Below are 13,951 nucleotides of genomic sequence, written 5' to 3'. Positions count from 1 at the left end.
GTTCTGATGATGGGTTTGTCCTCCTCCCTCCCTAATACGTGTTTCAGGGCAGAGTGAACTGCTATCCTTCAGGCTTCGTGATTGGTTTTAGCAGATCAGCGGGGTCTCCCAGACTCTTTTGCCCCCAAACATTTTTCAAGAAGTCTTATTTGATGAGTCTTACTGTTTTGGATTTGACTCTTATCAACTTTCGGTAAATAGCTTAATGTCTTTGAGTCAGTATTTTGCAGTTGTCCACTATCATTGAATGATAATTTCAATTTCTTAGGAGCAAATGAGATAAACATCTGTGAAAATCTCTGACAAAGTTTTGGCCAATATCAGTGCTATGCAACCACGAAAAGTCAACTATTAATTTTCAGTGTTAATGTGTTCAGTAATTTTTTTAAGCTTTCGGAGTAACTGGTGCTCTGCGCAGTCTCCCCAAATAATGGGAGTGGGTGGGCGCTCCTCTAGAACTGAAGCTACTTCTTTGGCTCCTTTTGTCTTTTAGTCGGACAAAAACTGTCATGGCGCCTTCGAAAAGAGGGAGGAGGCCTTCCTTTCGCCCCGCGGAACCTTCCGGGGCACCTGGGGTGGACGGAGGAGTGGACAGAGATGAGCCCCAGTTGAGACCGACAAGATTGAAGCCTCGGAGAGGTCTCGGCCGGACAAGCTCAAGGGGAGGAGACGGGGCGGAAAGCGATCCCTGCCGGCGACCATCTATCCGAGGCCCCGCCCTCTCCGGCGCCCTTGTCCAATGGAAACCCAGCGGCACTGCGGCACCGCCCCTCTGTTGGCCGGGACGCCGAGAGGGCGGGGCCCACAGTTCGGTTGCGCTGCGGAGCGCAGCTGTGAGGGAGGCTCTCGGCTCTGCTGCCCCGGAACCTGAGCTGGAGCTGAAGCGCAGGCTGCGGGAAGCCGAGTGGGCAGGTGAGCGCCGAGGGGGGTGGGGGTAGGGGAATAGGGGTGGGGGGATGGGGTCCTGCGAGACGATGGAAGTGTCGGTCTCCGCGGCCTCGGGCGGGGGGACCCCGGCAGGCGGGTGTCTGGAGGCGGCCCTGCTGACTCGGCGGCCCAGGCCCGGCCCGCGGGAGCCGAGGGGCCCGGCCTGGGCCCCACAGTCCTAGCCGGGCCCTCCGTCACCTCCCCCGAGTGGCGGCGACGGCGGACGACGGTCCAGAACCCTGCCGGCGCCGGGCGCGAGGTCCGGCGTTCCTGTCCAACTCGAGCTGGCGAGAGGCGGGGCTGGCCGCGGGGGCGGGGGCGGGGGCGGCGGGCCGGGCCGGGCGGCCGGCGGAAGCGCAGCCACAGCCACGGGGCCGCGCCTGCTCGCGGGGTCGGCGCGCTGACTGCGCGGGGGCGTGGCCTGCGCCTGTGGCGGCGCCGCGGGCCTCTGGTGCTGAGGTGGCCGCCGCTCGCTCCCCGGCCGGCCTCCCCTCGCCGACACCTGGCGGGGCGCCCTGTTGGAGTGTGAATTCCTCCCCTGCGCCCGCGGTGTGTCTGCCCAGGAACCCTGTAGATCTCCGAGGCCCTCTGGGGTCCGACCTGGGGGAGCGCAGCCTAGGCTTGGGGCCTGCCGCGCTGCTGGCCGAGGAGTTGCCCTGCTGAGGGGCTGCAGTCCCAGAAATGCACGTCTCAGAGAAAAGCTTTGCAGGGTGATCTACCTACATTGCTCCGAAATGAACACGCTGTGCATCTCGGGGTGGTTGGAGGCGGCGAGAAGGCTCCGTTAGGGGCGTAAATGGCCTTTTCCGTAGTGGTGTATTCAAACCTCTGAACGACCCTGGACAAAACTCCCAGTGTTGCAAAGATTTCTTCATTAGGAGGGGGAGTGCTGGGGGGTCTTGGCATTGCCTTTATTTTGCTGCTGGGGAAAGGTTGGGGAGGGAGAGGACAAGCACGTTCAAAGGGCATCCTGTGACTGATGAAAGTTTGGCTTTTTTTGTGGTGCCCCTACTGTGGATTAGTAGTCTGTGTTCTGGGTCCAGAGGTTTCTTGAGAGTCCATTGGCGACAGGCTTCCAGTATTAGAATTCCACTAGTATTTCCTATTGTAATCTAGCTGGAAATTTAACTTAGCTGTTCAGATTCCGGATATATTCTATATTATAGCTGCGCTAGAAAGGAACCAAAATTAACTCATATTCTGGTAGATTACTAACACATTCTCATTATAGCCTTCCTGGCTGGTTGAATAAAATGTTTGATAGTCAAGAACCTAGAAAATAACATAGGGAAATAATATCTTGCCAGATTTTCTCCGTATGCTTTGTTGCTCTCTGGTATTTAGTAGGGTGTCATATAATAAAAATCTCCTGACTTGAGTTAAAAGTAGTGTAGGTTAGCCCTAGCCAGTTTGGCTCAGTGAGCATTGGACTGCGATGGAAGGGTCCTGGGTTGGATTCCAGTCAGGGCACACGGCCAGGTTGCTGGCTTGATCCCCTAGGGGGCGTGCAGGAGGCAGCCAATCAATGATTCTCTCTCATCATTGATGTTTCTGTCTCTCTCTTCCTCTCCCTCTCTGAAATCAATAAAAATATATTTAAAAAAACATAGTATTAGGTTGGAGAAGAGATGGGCAGAAGGGGGCATTCTCGAGTTCTAAAAAGAAATGAGCGTTTTTCAAAAGATTGGTGTTGATCAGAGATCTGTATTCTGAACTGACTTAGAGGAACAACTCTACTTTCCAGGATAACATTTTCATACTGGAGAGCACTCCCTGGAGACCAGCACACACGGGTTCCAACTCCTTCACACCTTTTGTTGTTAGAGAAATGGAGTAACAGACCATGGTTGTTCTATGACTATCTGGACAATTAGTGACTTTTAGCTTTTGAGAATTTCTTTTCTTCCAGTAGCTATGCCCCTGAAAAAATGTTTTACTGTATAGTACTTTAGTATTTGTTCCGATAACTACTTGTACTTGAAAGGAGTCTAGGAAAGTGGATCCAGTGCCCCAGGGGATGGTGCCTTGGAGCCATGTGAATGAAATGAAAGCTGGAAGCCTAAAGTCTGAGATCTGCTTTAAATTTGTGACTCCATGAGTATAAACATCGTTTTCTTTTATTCATTGTATCTCAAGCACCTAGCCCAGTGCTTGGCCCATAATAAGTGCTTAATACATATTTGTTGAATGAGTGAATGAGAAAAAATGTTGCTACTCAATATCCATTTGCCACACTCACATCACAGGGAAGGTGAGGTCATCAGGGATGAAGTCACTAACCATTGCCTGTCACCTGGCCCAAGGGTGGCCTCACCATGGACTGGCAGGCTCCTTGTGTGTGTAGGAGGGATGGATAGTGAATGCCAAGGTTAGTTCTAGTGGAGTAAGTCACAAGGAAGAACCCCTGAGGGGTTCACGAGGATAAACTGGCTGAGAGCGCTACAGGTCCAGCCTTTGGGCTGGATAAGTGAACATTTTGGGGTTTGGAGTAATCTGTTCTGAACGGTGTCCATGCAGCTTAGTTCTTGAGCACAGTACAAATACGGCAGATGAGGATTCAGAGGGAAGGCTATTGAGCAAATATTTGCTGAGAAAACAATGGGCCCCTGGTTTTGCTGTTCATTTGGACTTTACTAAGGATGCATTATTGCCATAAATCTTGTGTTTGCCACTCTTGGGTGGGTCATCTTCAACCAAACTAGCTTCTCTTCTCTAGATTAGGAGAGTAGTTAAGGCTTCAGTGTTCAGACAGGACTGTTTCTGCATTTGGATTTTAAGGAAACAAAGGAGGTATGTTTTTTCTTTTTAATCCCAGATGAGGTTTTTAGGATTAAATCTTTATAGATCTATCCTGACTCTGCCTTCTTCATCCATCCTTGCCCCAACCAATGCAGGCCTGAGTGTTCGTTCCAGCATGTCGGAGGGGGAGTCCCAGACGGTACTCAGCAGTGGCTCAGACCCGAAGGTAGAATCTTCATCCTCAGCAACTGGCCTGACGTCAGTGTCACCTCCCGTGACTTCCACAACCTCAGCTGCTTCCCCAGAGGAAGAAGAAGAAAGTGAAGATGAGTCTGAGATCTTGGAAGAGTCACCCTGTGGGCGTTGGCAGAAGAGGCGAGAAGAGGTAAGGTGATGGAAGTGTCACTGTTAGGGCAAATCCTGAAAAGTACAGACCAAACTTCAATAGGTCAGAGCCTAGGTGAAGATGATCATATGGAGTATTAAAATTGGGGGCTCATGAGATAACTATAATTACCTTTCATTTGAATTCTTAGGTGAATCAGCGGAATGTACCAGGTATTGACAGTGCATACCTGGCCATGGATACAGAGGAGGGCGTAGAGGTTGTGTGGAATGAGGTACAATTCTCTGAGCGCAAGAACTACAAGCTGCAGGAGGTAGGTAATGGTGAAATGATACAGACTGTCTATGGGGTGTTAGAATGCTGGTATTAAAGAGGAATTGGTATTGGGAAGCTGACTAAGGAGAGTATGTTGGGGTTAGATCGTTTTGGGGAGGGATAGGGAATGGTTTTTCAGGATTACAATGATTTCTAACCCAATAATCCCACTGTCTCCCCTGCTCCCAGGAAAAGGTCCGAGCTGTGTTTGATAATCTGATTCAGTTGGAACATCTCAACATTGTTAAGTTTCACAAGTATTGGGCGGACATTAAAGAGAACAAGGCCAGGGTAAGAACTTTTTCCTGAGCTTACTGCAAGAAACTAGCTACATTTATTTTTACTTACATCCAGATAGTAAAACAAGATAGTTTTGAAACAGAGCTGGAATCAACTGGTGTGGTGATCAGAGTAGGGCTTTGACTACCACCAGTGCCTTTTGTCCGGTTATAGATGGGGCAGAAATGAGTGAACTTTTATTTTCTCCTTCCCATACATAGCTCAGTAGTTTTCATTATACTACTAAGTGTAGGAAGTGGCCCTTGCAGGCGTGGCTCAGTTGATTGAGCGTTGTCTGTGCACTGAAGGATAGCTGGTTTGATTCCCAGTCAGAGCACATGCCCAGATTGAGGTTCGGGGTTCCTATGGGGAGCGGGGCGGGGCGGGTGTTAACCAATTGATGTTTCTCTCTTGCTCTAAAAATCAATAAAAAACATTTCAAAAAAAGAGATGAATTCCCCAAAAACATTAAAATAAAATTTCAGGAAGTGGTATTAAAACAAAAAAAGACAAACTTAAAGAACAAAACCAAGCTTCCAAGTTTATATACATGTGGTGTTTGTGTATATAAAGGCAGGGGATCATTTCTGCTGTAAAGCTTTATTGGTGTGCTTTGCCTCTCTAGGTCATTTTTATCACAGAATACATGTCATCTGGTAGTCTTAAGCAGTTTTTGAAGAAGACCAAAAAGAACCACAAGACGATGAATGAAAAGGTATGGAGGGAGAACAAAGCTGGTTTGGGGGTTTCAAAAATTTTATGTTAATTATAAAGCTGATCAGGAAGGTGGTTGAGAGAGGGATTACTGCTGCCCCTTGCTCACTCTGTTCCAGGCTTGGAAGCGCTGGTGCACACAAATCCTCTCTGCTCTAAGGTATGTAGGGTCTGGTTAGTGTCTTTCCCGTGTCTCCTGATTTAGTTCCTCCAAACAGATTTCTGAGCACTATTCTGCTGTTTCTGCTGCCTCACCCCACTTTCTTTTAGTCATATCCTGTCAAGACTAGGCCCCCATGAGTCTTTTAACCTTCCTAATGCCCTAAACACGATACTGCCTCCCAACTCTTTCTCCTAGTGCCTATCCAGCTATTTAACTCATCAGGCAAAATGGAGATTCAGAGAGTGGGGATTATCTTTGTGGTGACCAGCAGATCACCAGCCCCTTGCCCCTCTTAACCCCTGGGTTCCCCCTGCCCTTAATTTCCCAGTGGCCCCTCTAACAGCCCAGTGCCCCCACAGCTACCTGCACTCCTGTGACCCCCCCATCATCCATGGGAACCTGACCTGTGACACCATCTTCATCCAGCACAACGGACTCATCAAGATTGGCTCTGGTGAGGGGAGGGAGAGGTTCTGGGCAGGGGAGCCTCGGGATTTTGGGAACCATGGGGGTAAGACGAAAGGAATGGGGAGAACAGAGCAAAATTCTGAGGTGTGGGCTGGTGATACGGGAAAGGACCTTTCTAGGGGTAATTCATAGGAGAGGCCAGTCAGTAGAAAGGGTGTAGGGTCTAATCCTAGTTGTACAGCTTTTTGGAGGGAAATGGGTAAATACAGAGAATCACAGATCTTGATAGGAGGTTGGGAAAGGGCAAGAAGAGATGGGTGTAAGGTCGAACTTGAGCCTCTGGGGCTGGACCTACCAAAGGAGGTTCCAGGCTGTGCCTGCTGTGAGTGCTTTCATTTGCTGTGTATCTGTGTGCAGTGTCTAACATCTCTGTGTGCCGTGTTTGTGTGGTATTTGCGTGTCCATTTGTCTGGGGCTTGGCTGCTCCATCGCTCACAACTTTTCTCTGTTTTCCTCCCTCCCGCTTACGGGCTGCTCTGTTCCCAACAGTGTTTCATAGGATTTTTGCTAATGGTGAGAGCTCCCTCTGCCCCACATGGGGCTCTGTTTGTGCTCCTTCTGCTCCCCTTTGCGGCTGCCCAGTGCATGCAGTCGTGGGAGCAACCCCTATTCTTCTATCTCCCCTGCCTAATTACGCCTGCTTGGCTTCTGCCCTACCAGTCGTTCAACTGCTTGCCCTTCCATAACCTGCTTGTTTCCTATGGACTTGCCTGGCTGGCCACTTACATCCTAGATTCTTATTCCCCTCATCATCAGGCTGGTTCCCTAAATCATACTGTGCTCCCAAACTCTGTGACATGTAGTCATTGTTTATGATTTGAGTGAGTCCAAATTGGGCCTGACCCTGGTTCCTCGTTCAGCTCTGTGGCAGGCAATGCCCAAGGATAAGGGGGTAGAACAGGGGTCTAAAATTTTTCGTGGGTTACAAGTGAAAGTGACTCAAGGATATTGGTTCAATTTTGAGCTATTTCTGAGTTTTAGACAGCAGAGGTGGGCAAGAAGGAGGCTATCTACTTGGTTGTATCCTTCTTATCTTTTAAGTGTCTCAGGTCTCAAATGGTCCTAGATTAGGAAGGGCTGCCGGTATTTTATGCTGTTTGCAGGGTGGGTGAAAGAACTACATCAAACATTTTCCTGGGATCAGGGATTAGATGTACCTGGGCTTATGGGGAAGGTGAACAGGTCACAAGCGAATTTTTCCTTAGCCCGTATTGCTCCTTGATTAGCCCAAAGCCCCATAAACCTGTTAGTTTAGTATGGAACCTTTGTTGCAACTGAATTAGGGACCTTCGATGAGAAGTGGTAGACTGAGAAAGGGGAGGTAGGTGGTACTCCAGTGTAGTCTGTAGTTGATGGGAAAGGGTTTGTGCCTTTTGAGGGTTGGAGACTTCAGGAGAGAATTTGGCTTTTGGGGGCCTCTCTGGAGTGCGACTTCTTTGTTCATGGTGGTTAGATTGTGGGTATCTCCCCTACTCCCAGTGGCTCCTGACACTATCAACAACCATGTGAAGACTTGTCGGGAAGAGCAGAAGAATCTACACTTCTTTGCACCAGAATACGGAGGTGAGGCATTCCAGTTTTTCTGCCCTCTCCCCATCCTGTTTTCCACAGAAATAACATAACTGAAACTGCTAGTCCTCTACTGGCATACAAATTTTTTAAAAAGGCATTTCTGCCATGCCCTGCTCCCATCCTTATTCACCAAAGGCTTCTCTGTTTTCCTTAGAAGTCACTAATGTGACAACGGCAGTAGACATCTACTCCTTTGGCATGTGTGCACTAGAGGTGAGGAAACCACATCAAAGAGGGGTGGTGGTGATGGAAAGGGGTCAGATTAGAAGATGGAAGGGGAGATGGAGGGAGGACAAGTAAAGTACTGGTCTTGAGGGAGAGACTGGGAACACTGAGGTTCTGAGTTCTCCACTTGCCTTTTTATTCCCCTCGCTGCAGATGGCAGTGCTGGAGATTCAGGGCAACGGAGAGTCCTCATATGTGTCACAGGAAGCCATCAGCAGTGCCATCCAGCTTCTAGAAGACCCATTGCAGAGGGTAAGAGTCTTCAGGGTCACTTCCTCCTTAACAGACTTTGGAAATGTCTTCAGTTTTTCTTCCATGCTACCTACTGGGAATGTGCTCTCTTCTAAGAGCAAGAGAACATAACCAGAAAGGACAGGCAAAAACAGTAAACATTTCCCTATGTGGTGACTACCATGTGTTTTGTATATACACATAGTTCAGGATTTATGAAGGGTAATATTGGGGTTAAAGGTTATGCATTAATTCAGCGTGGAGGTAAACTAATTTGATGGTTACCTCAGGTAATTGGTATATACTCTAAGACAAGGGTAGAGAACCTTTTTTCTGCCAACAGCCATTTGGATATTTATAACATCATTCATGGGTCATACAAAAGTATCAATTTAAAACTTAGTCTGCTGTATTTGCTCAAACATTTAATTAACTCACCCCTAATGCCTTGGCTCTAAGACATCTGTCTTGATTGATATATATATATACATACACACACACACACACATATATATACACACACACACATATATATATATATATTTTTAAATTTCTTTATTGATTAAGTTACTACATATGTGTCCTTATCCCCACATTACCTCCCCATCCCCCCCGCTCATGCCCTCACCCTCCAGTTATCTGTGTCCATTGGTTAGGCCTATATGCATGCATATAAGTCCTTTGGTTGTCTTGATATTTTTAAATAAATCAGTTTGAATTTGATCAGTCATTTGGGGATACACACACACACACACACACACACACAGCTGACTTTGAATAACGCGGGGAAGGAGTACCAACCCCCTGTGCAGTCGAACATCTGCATATAACTTTTGACTCCCTAAAACTTAAGTTATCCCTTGGTATCCACAGGGGATTGGTTCCAGGACCCCCTGTGGATACCAAACTCTGGGGATGCCCAAGCCCCCTGTATAAATGGCATAGATCAATGCATACTGTCTGCCCTCTCCAACCACGGATTGAAAACAGTACAGGTATTTATTAAAACAAATCTAAGTGTAAGTGAACCCATGCAGTTCAAACTCATGTTGTTCAAGAGTCAACTGTAGCTTTAGGTAGGGAAAGTGACCTTAAATAAAGAGCTAAGACTTAAAGAATTATAAGGGTTATGAGTCAGTAGATAAACTGCAGTAAGGGGAATCAGGATAGGAGTGTCCATACAAGGATAGTTTGTAGCTCATTACATTAAGTGTGAAAGGGAGAGAAATGAAAGAAGACTAATGGAAATTCTTGAGGCTAGTGTGGAATAAGTTTCCAGTTCAGTGTTAGGGGTGGTGTGTTCAAGGGAAAGATTAGGAATAGGACATTATGGGCCTTCAAGATTGAAAGGAGGAAAAGTAGATTATCATGGGACCTATGGAGATGGAAAGGGGTGACTTAGAAGAGGCATGGGGAAATCCAGTGCATTTAATAAGTGTGGCGGACAAAGGAAATTGTGGTTTGAGGCTCAGGAAATTAAAGGATGGTGAATGTTATTGACCACAATGAATATGTTTGGGAAGAGAAAAGATAAATTTGGCGAGGGTTGGAGAAGATAAGTAGGCAGTGATTTGGGCCAATAAAGCAGAGAGGTAGAAAATAAGGAAAATAAGTTTGAACTGTAAAGAAAAGAGAAAGCTTATGGTTGGAGAGCAGAAAAATAATTATTAAAACCAGAAGGGCAGTGAATAATACCTTTTATATAATACCTTATAACTTTAGTTCTCAAAGCCCTTTCCAATAACATTTAGCAATGGGTTCCCTCAACTAGTGTGAGCACCTAGTATATACATACAAAGCCCTGTGCTAAGTATAATGAGAGAGATAAAGAATACAGTGGGGTGCTTGCCAATTGCCTGCTCCACTTCCTTGTTCCCTTTTCCAGGAATTCATTCAAAAGTGCCTGCAGTCTGAGCCTGCTCGCAGACCAACAGCCAGAGAGCTTCTGTTCCACCCAGCACTGTTTGAAGTACCCTCACTGAAACTCCTTGCTGCCCACTGCATTGTGGGACACCAACGTGAGTCCTGTTGGCCCTCTTAGGAATTTTCTTCTTATATGGAGCCTTATAACTATCACTGGCATGCTATCTTTTCTCTTCTGCTTCGAAAGGGATTCTTTTTTTGTTGTTAATCCTCACTAGAGGATATTTTTTCCATTGCTTTTCAGAGAAAGTGGAAGGGAGTGAGGGAGGGGAAAGAAGGGGGGGGGGAGAGGGAGAGAGGGAGAGAGAGAGATACATACAGAGATAGAGACATCGATTGAAGAGAGACACATTGACTGGTTGCCTTCTGCAACCCTTTGGTGCTGGGCCAACACTCTAACCACTGAGTACCCAGCCAGGGCTAAGGGATTCTTAACCCCCCAGGACCTCTGTACCTTACATGAGATTAGTCTGACTATCCCTGTATAACTTCTCATTCTGTCATGCCCTCCAGACATGATTCCAGAGAATGCATTGGAGGAGATCACCAAAAACATGGATACCAGTGCTGTACTGGCCGAAATCCCTGCAGGACCAGGAAGAGAGCCAGTTCAGACTTTGTGAGTAACTGAGAGGGTCTGAAAGGGGCAGACTGGTCACTACCATCCTGAGGATTCTGTCAACTGTCCATTCTCTGGGAATGGTTGAATCTACTGTTTTGCTTGTTTGATTCCTTCCATCATCTGTCTTTTCTCCTCCAGATACTCTCAGTCACCAGCTCTGGAATTGGATAAATTCCTCGAAGATGTCAGGTGAGAGGGGAGTGAGGCGGCTTTCTGAGGAAGCAGGGGTGGGCGTCCTAAGGCATGCACAGAGCCCACGTGACTTGTCTGACCTCCCTTTAGGAATGGGATCTACCCCCTGACAGCCTTTGGGCTGCCTCGGCCCCAGCAGCCACAGCAGGAGGAGGTGACATCACCTGTGGTGCCCCCCTCTGTCAAGACTCCAACACCTGAACCAGCTGAGGTGGAGACCCGCAAGGTGGGGCTCTGTGGGTATGGATGTTGGTATGGTTATGGTGGGAGAAGGCATCTCCAATAAGGCTTTGTCCCTCGAAGAAAAGTATGTGCTTCTGCTCCTTGGCAGCCATGTCACTCCCTGGTCCCTTCTCCCCAGGTGGTGCTGATGCAGTGCAACATTGAGTCGGTGGAGGAGGGCGTCAAACACCACGTAAGGCTCCGGGCCAGGGCTGCATGGGGTTGGGTGGCCAGAGGGTGGAGAAGAGGAGCCTCATTTCCTGACTGTCTCTTCCCCAGCTAACGCTTCTGCTGAAGCTGGAGGACAAACTGAACCGGCACCTGAGCTGTGACCTGATGCCAAGTGAGTCTCTCCTTTCCCTCCCAGGATGGGAGTCTGTGAGCCTTATCTGTGAGGGGCACACTCAGGGGTGGGGAAGGTGACAGGGCAGTCACGCACTGACTTCCGTAACGTGAATATCTCGGCCCCTAAAATTTAAGTCTGATAGTTTTGCTTGTATCAGTCTTTCCCCGCCAGAGTAGGCCGACTGGGGCTCTTGGAAGGGCTCCGTGCCTCTCACTTGCACCGTGTACTCACGCTCTCCTGTTTCTCTGTCAGATGAGAACATCCCTGAGTTGGCGGCTGAGCTGGTGCAGCTGGGCTTCATTAGTGAGGTGAGGTTTCTGCCTTCAGCTGCGGGGCTGCCCCCCGTTCCTCGCTCAGCGGTCTCACTGAGCTTTCTCCCTCAGGCTGACCAGAGCCGGCTGACTTCTCTGCTAGAGGAGACCCTGAACAAGTTCAATTTTGCCAGGAACAACACCCTCAACTCGGCCGCTGTCACAGTCTCCTCCTAGAGCTTACTGGGTCAGGCCCTGACCTGAGCTGTGGCTGCCACTGACCGGCAGCCTTCCCGCCCCCTCCCCCCAGTCAGTATTACCCTGTGATGCCCCCTCTCCTTTGTTCTCTAGGAGGGCTTTGGGGCTCCCTGGTTCTGAGCATCACCGACCCCTTCCCCTTCTCTTCCTCCCTCTGCACTTTGTTTACTTGTTTTGCACAGACGTGGGCCTGGGCCTCCCCAGCAGCCGCCTCGTTGGGGGCTCGTAGCTGAACTGCCGGCTCCTGCCCAGCCTGTGCGGAGTGGAGGCCCAGGTCGCCCCGGGGAGCTGACTTCTACGATCCCGCTGGGGCGGAGGGGGCGGGAGAGGGTGGTGCTGCCGTGGTGGCCCGGGGGCCATTCAGTTCGCCTCAGTTGCTGCTGTAATAAAGTCTACTTTTTGCTAAAAGCGTCCTGTGTGTCCGCGCCTTCCCGGAAGGTGGGGCGGCGCGGAGGTGGGGCCTTCAGGTGGTGCTGGGGCGGAACTTGCCTGCGAGCGGGGGCGGGGCTGCGGGCAGGTAGAGGTGCCCGGCGGCGGGCGCGGAAGGACGCGATGAGGGGCTGCCGCCTCTGCAGATTCGGTAACTCGCACCCCTTGGCTCTCGTTTTCCTGCCCCCGCCCCCCTCAACCAGTCCCACGGCCCCCGGTTAGCGTGGGTGGTCGCGCGGGGCTTCCCGGTTCCTCTCCGGACTCAGGCTGGCCCCTCCCCCCGTGCTCCGCAGACGCAGTCCGGGGCCCTCGGCGGCTTATGCGCGTGGGCCTCGCGCTGATCCTCGTGGGCCACGTGAACCTGCTGCTGGGGGCCGTGCTGCACGGCACCGTCCTGCGGCACGTAGCCAACCCCCGCGGTGCGGTCACCCCCGAGTACACCGCTGCCAATGTCATCTCCGTGGGCTCGGGGCTGCTGGTGAGTGCGGCGGGAGGGCGGGCCGGGTTGTGGGCGGCGGCGCGCGGAGCGCATTCCGGGCCTCACTCGGCCTTTGTGTCTTCCAGAGTGTTTCCTTGGGCCTTGTGGCCCTCGTGGCGTCCAGGAACCTCCTTCAACCACGACTGGTGAGGGTAGTTTATGGAGTTGTAATGAGGGGGCCTTGAGTCAGGGAAATAGGGGCTGACTCAGCTTCATCTTTAAGTGGGGAGGAGGAGACCCAACTAGAGAAGCCCAGGTGTCTATGGTCAGTGGGAGCGTGGGCCACTCCAGGCTGCTCACCTGACCTTCTGACCCTCCAGCACTGGGCCCTGCTGGCAGTAGCTCTGGTGAACCTGCTCTTGTCCACCGCCTGCTCTCTGGGCCTCCTCCTCGCAGTGTCACTCACTGTGGCCAATGGTGGCCGCCGGCTTATTGCCGACTGCCATCCAGGACTGCTGGACCCTTTGCTACCGCTGGACCAGGGGCCTGGACACGCTGACTGCCCTTTTGACCCCACAAGAATCTATGTGAGTGTGTTCTCAGCTTTTTTGCAGTCCCCAAAGCCTGGGCCTGCCCCTGTAATCACCCCAACTTGCCACTCTTGCCCTACTCCCTCTGAGTCCCCCCATCCTCCTCTTCACCTTTTAGGATACAGCCTTGGCTCTCTGGATTCCTTCTTTGCTCATGTCTGCAGCGGAGGCTGCTCTGTCTGGTTACTGCTGTGTGGCAGCACTCACCCTCCGTGGGGTTGGGCCTTGCAGGAAGGAAGGGCTACAGGGGCAGGTAAGGAAAATGAACAGGAAGGGTTCATTCAACACAGATTGGCTGTGTTGAAAAGATGCTGAACTATAATTCAGGGCCAGAGTACTAACTCTACCCTCTTCTGCAGCTGGAGCAACTGACAGAGCTTGATCATCCTAAATGTAGAGAGCAGGATAATGAGCAGCTACTGGATCAAAATCAAGAAATGCAGGCATCACAGAAAAGTTGGGCTTAGGACAGGTAATGGGCCATGAGGATTGTAGCCTGGAAAAGGGTAGGGGCAGGGATTACTTTTAGAACTGGGTCTAGTCCCTTGCTATGCTGCTTGCCCTCTGACCTAGGCTCTCCCTTCTATTAAGCAGGTGCTGATCCAGAAGCTCAGTCCACAGGGCTTTCCACTGACCCCCAGGATGATATAAATACTGTAATAAAAGAACTCTTCCACTTGACTCTGATTTGGGGGGAAAGGGCACTGGGTGACCTTAATTA

General features: G+C 50.1%; 2 protein-coding genes across 4 annotated transcripts; both read left to right on the top strand.

The window, feature by feature from the left end:
* Positions 1-762: 762 nt before the first annotated feature.
* On the top strand, positions 763-12,201 carry NRBP1 (nuclear receptor binding protein 1). 2 transcript variants are annotated; one of them, XM_059660283.1, is made up of 18 exons: positions 763-912; positions 3,822-4,051; positions 4,203-4,325; positions 4,517-4,618; positions 5,232-5,321; positions 5,440-5,480; positions 5,843-5,937; positions 7,431-7,514; positions 7,678-7,736; positions 7,902-8,000; positions 9,865-9,997; positions 10,416-10,521; positions 10,663-10,713; positions 10,807-10,942; positions 11,078-11,131; positions 11,218-11,281; positions 11,537-11,592; positions 11,668-12,201. In XM_059660283.1, the coding sequence occupies exons 2-18, from the start codon at positions 3,842-3,844 to the stop codon at positions 11,770-11,772; spliced, it is 1,608 nt and encodes a 535-aa protein (XP_059516266.1). In that variant the 5' UTR covers positions 763-912; positions 3,822-3,841; the 3' UTR covers positions 11,773-12,201. The 2 variants fall into 2 exon arrangements, with proteins under 2 accessions (XP_059516266.1, XP_059516267.1); XM_059660284.1 differs by lacking the exon at positions 763-912 and adding an exon at positions 3,030-3,717.
* A 48-nt stretch (positions 12,202-12,249) lies between these two features.
* KRTCAP3 (keratinocyte associated protein 3) lies at positions 12,250-13,911 on the top strand. Of its 2 annotated transcripts, none has more exons than XM_059660285.1 (7): positions 12,250-12,373; positions 12,516-12,700; positions 12,787-12,846; positions 13,021-13,227; positions 13,349-13,483; positions 13,590-13,702; positions 13,825-13,911. In XM_059660285.1, exons 1-6 carry the CDS (start codon positions 12,346-12,348, stop codon positions 13,695-13,697), a joined length of 723 nt encoding a protein of 240 aa, XP_059516268.1. In that variant the 5' UTR covers positions 12,250-12,345; the 3' UTR covers positions 13,698-13,702; positions 13,825-13,911. The 2 variants fall into 2 exon arrangements, with proteins under 2 accessions (XP_059516268.1, XP_059516269.1); XM_059660286.1 differs by having other exon boundaries at positions 13,822-13,911.
* Positions 13,912-13,951: the final 40 nt, after the last annotated feature.

This window comes from Myotis daubentonii, chromosome 12, assembly GCF_963259705.1.
Source record: "Myotis daubentonii chromosome 12, mMyoDau2.1, whole genome shotgun sequence".
NCBI classification, from domain to species: domain Eukaryota; kingdom Metazoa; phylum Chordata; class Mammalia; order Chiroptera; family Vespertilionidae; genus Myotis; species Myotis daubentonii.
Note: the sequence above shows the minus strand (reverse complement) of the source record. Positions and strands in the feature narration are given on the sequence as shown.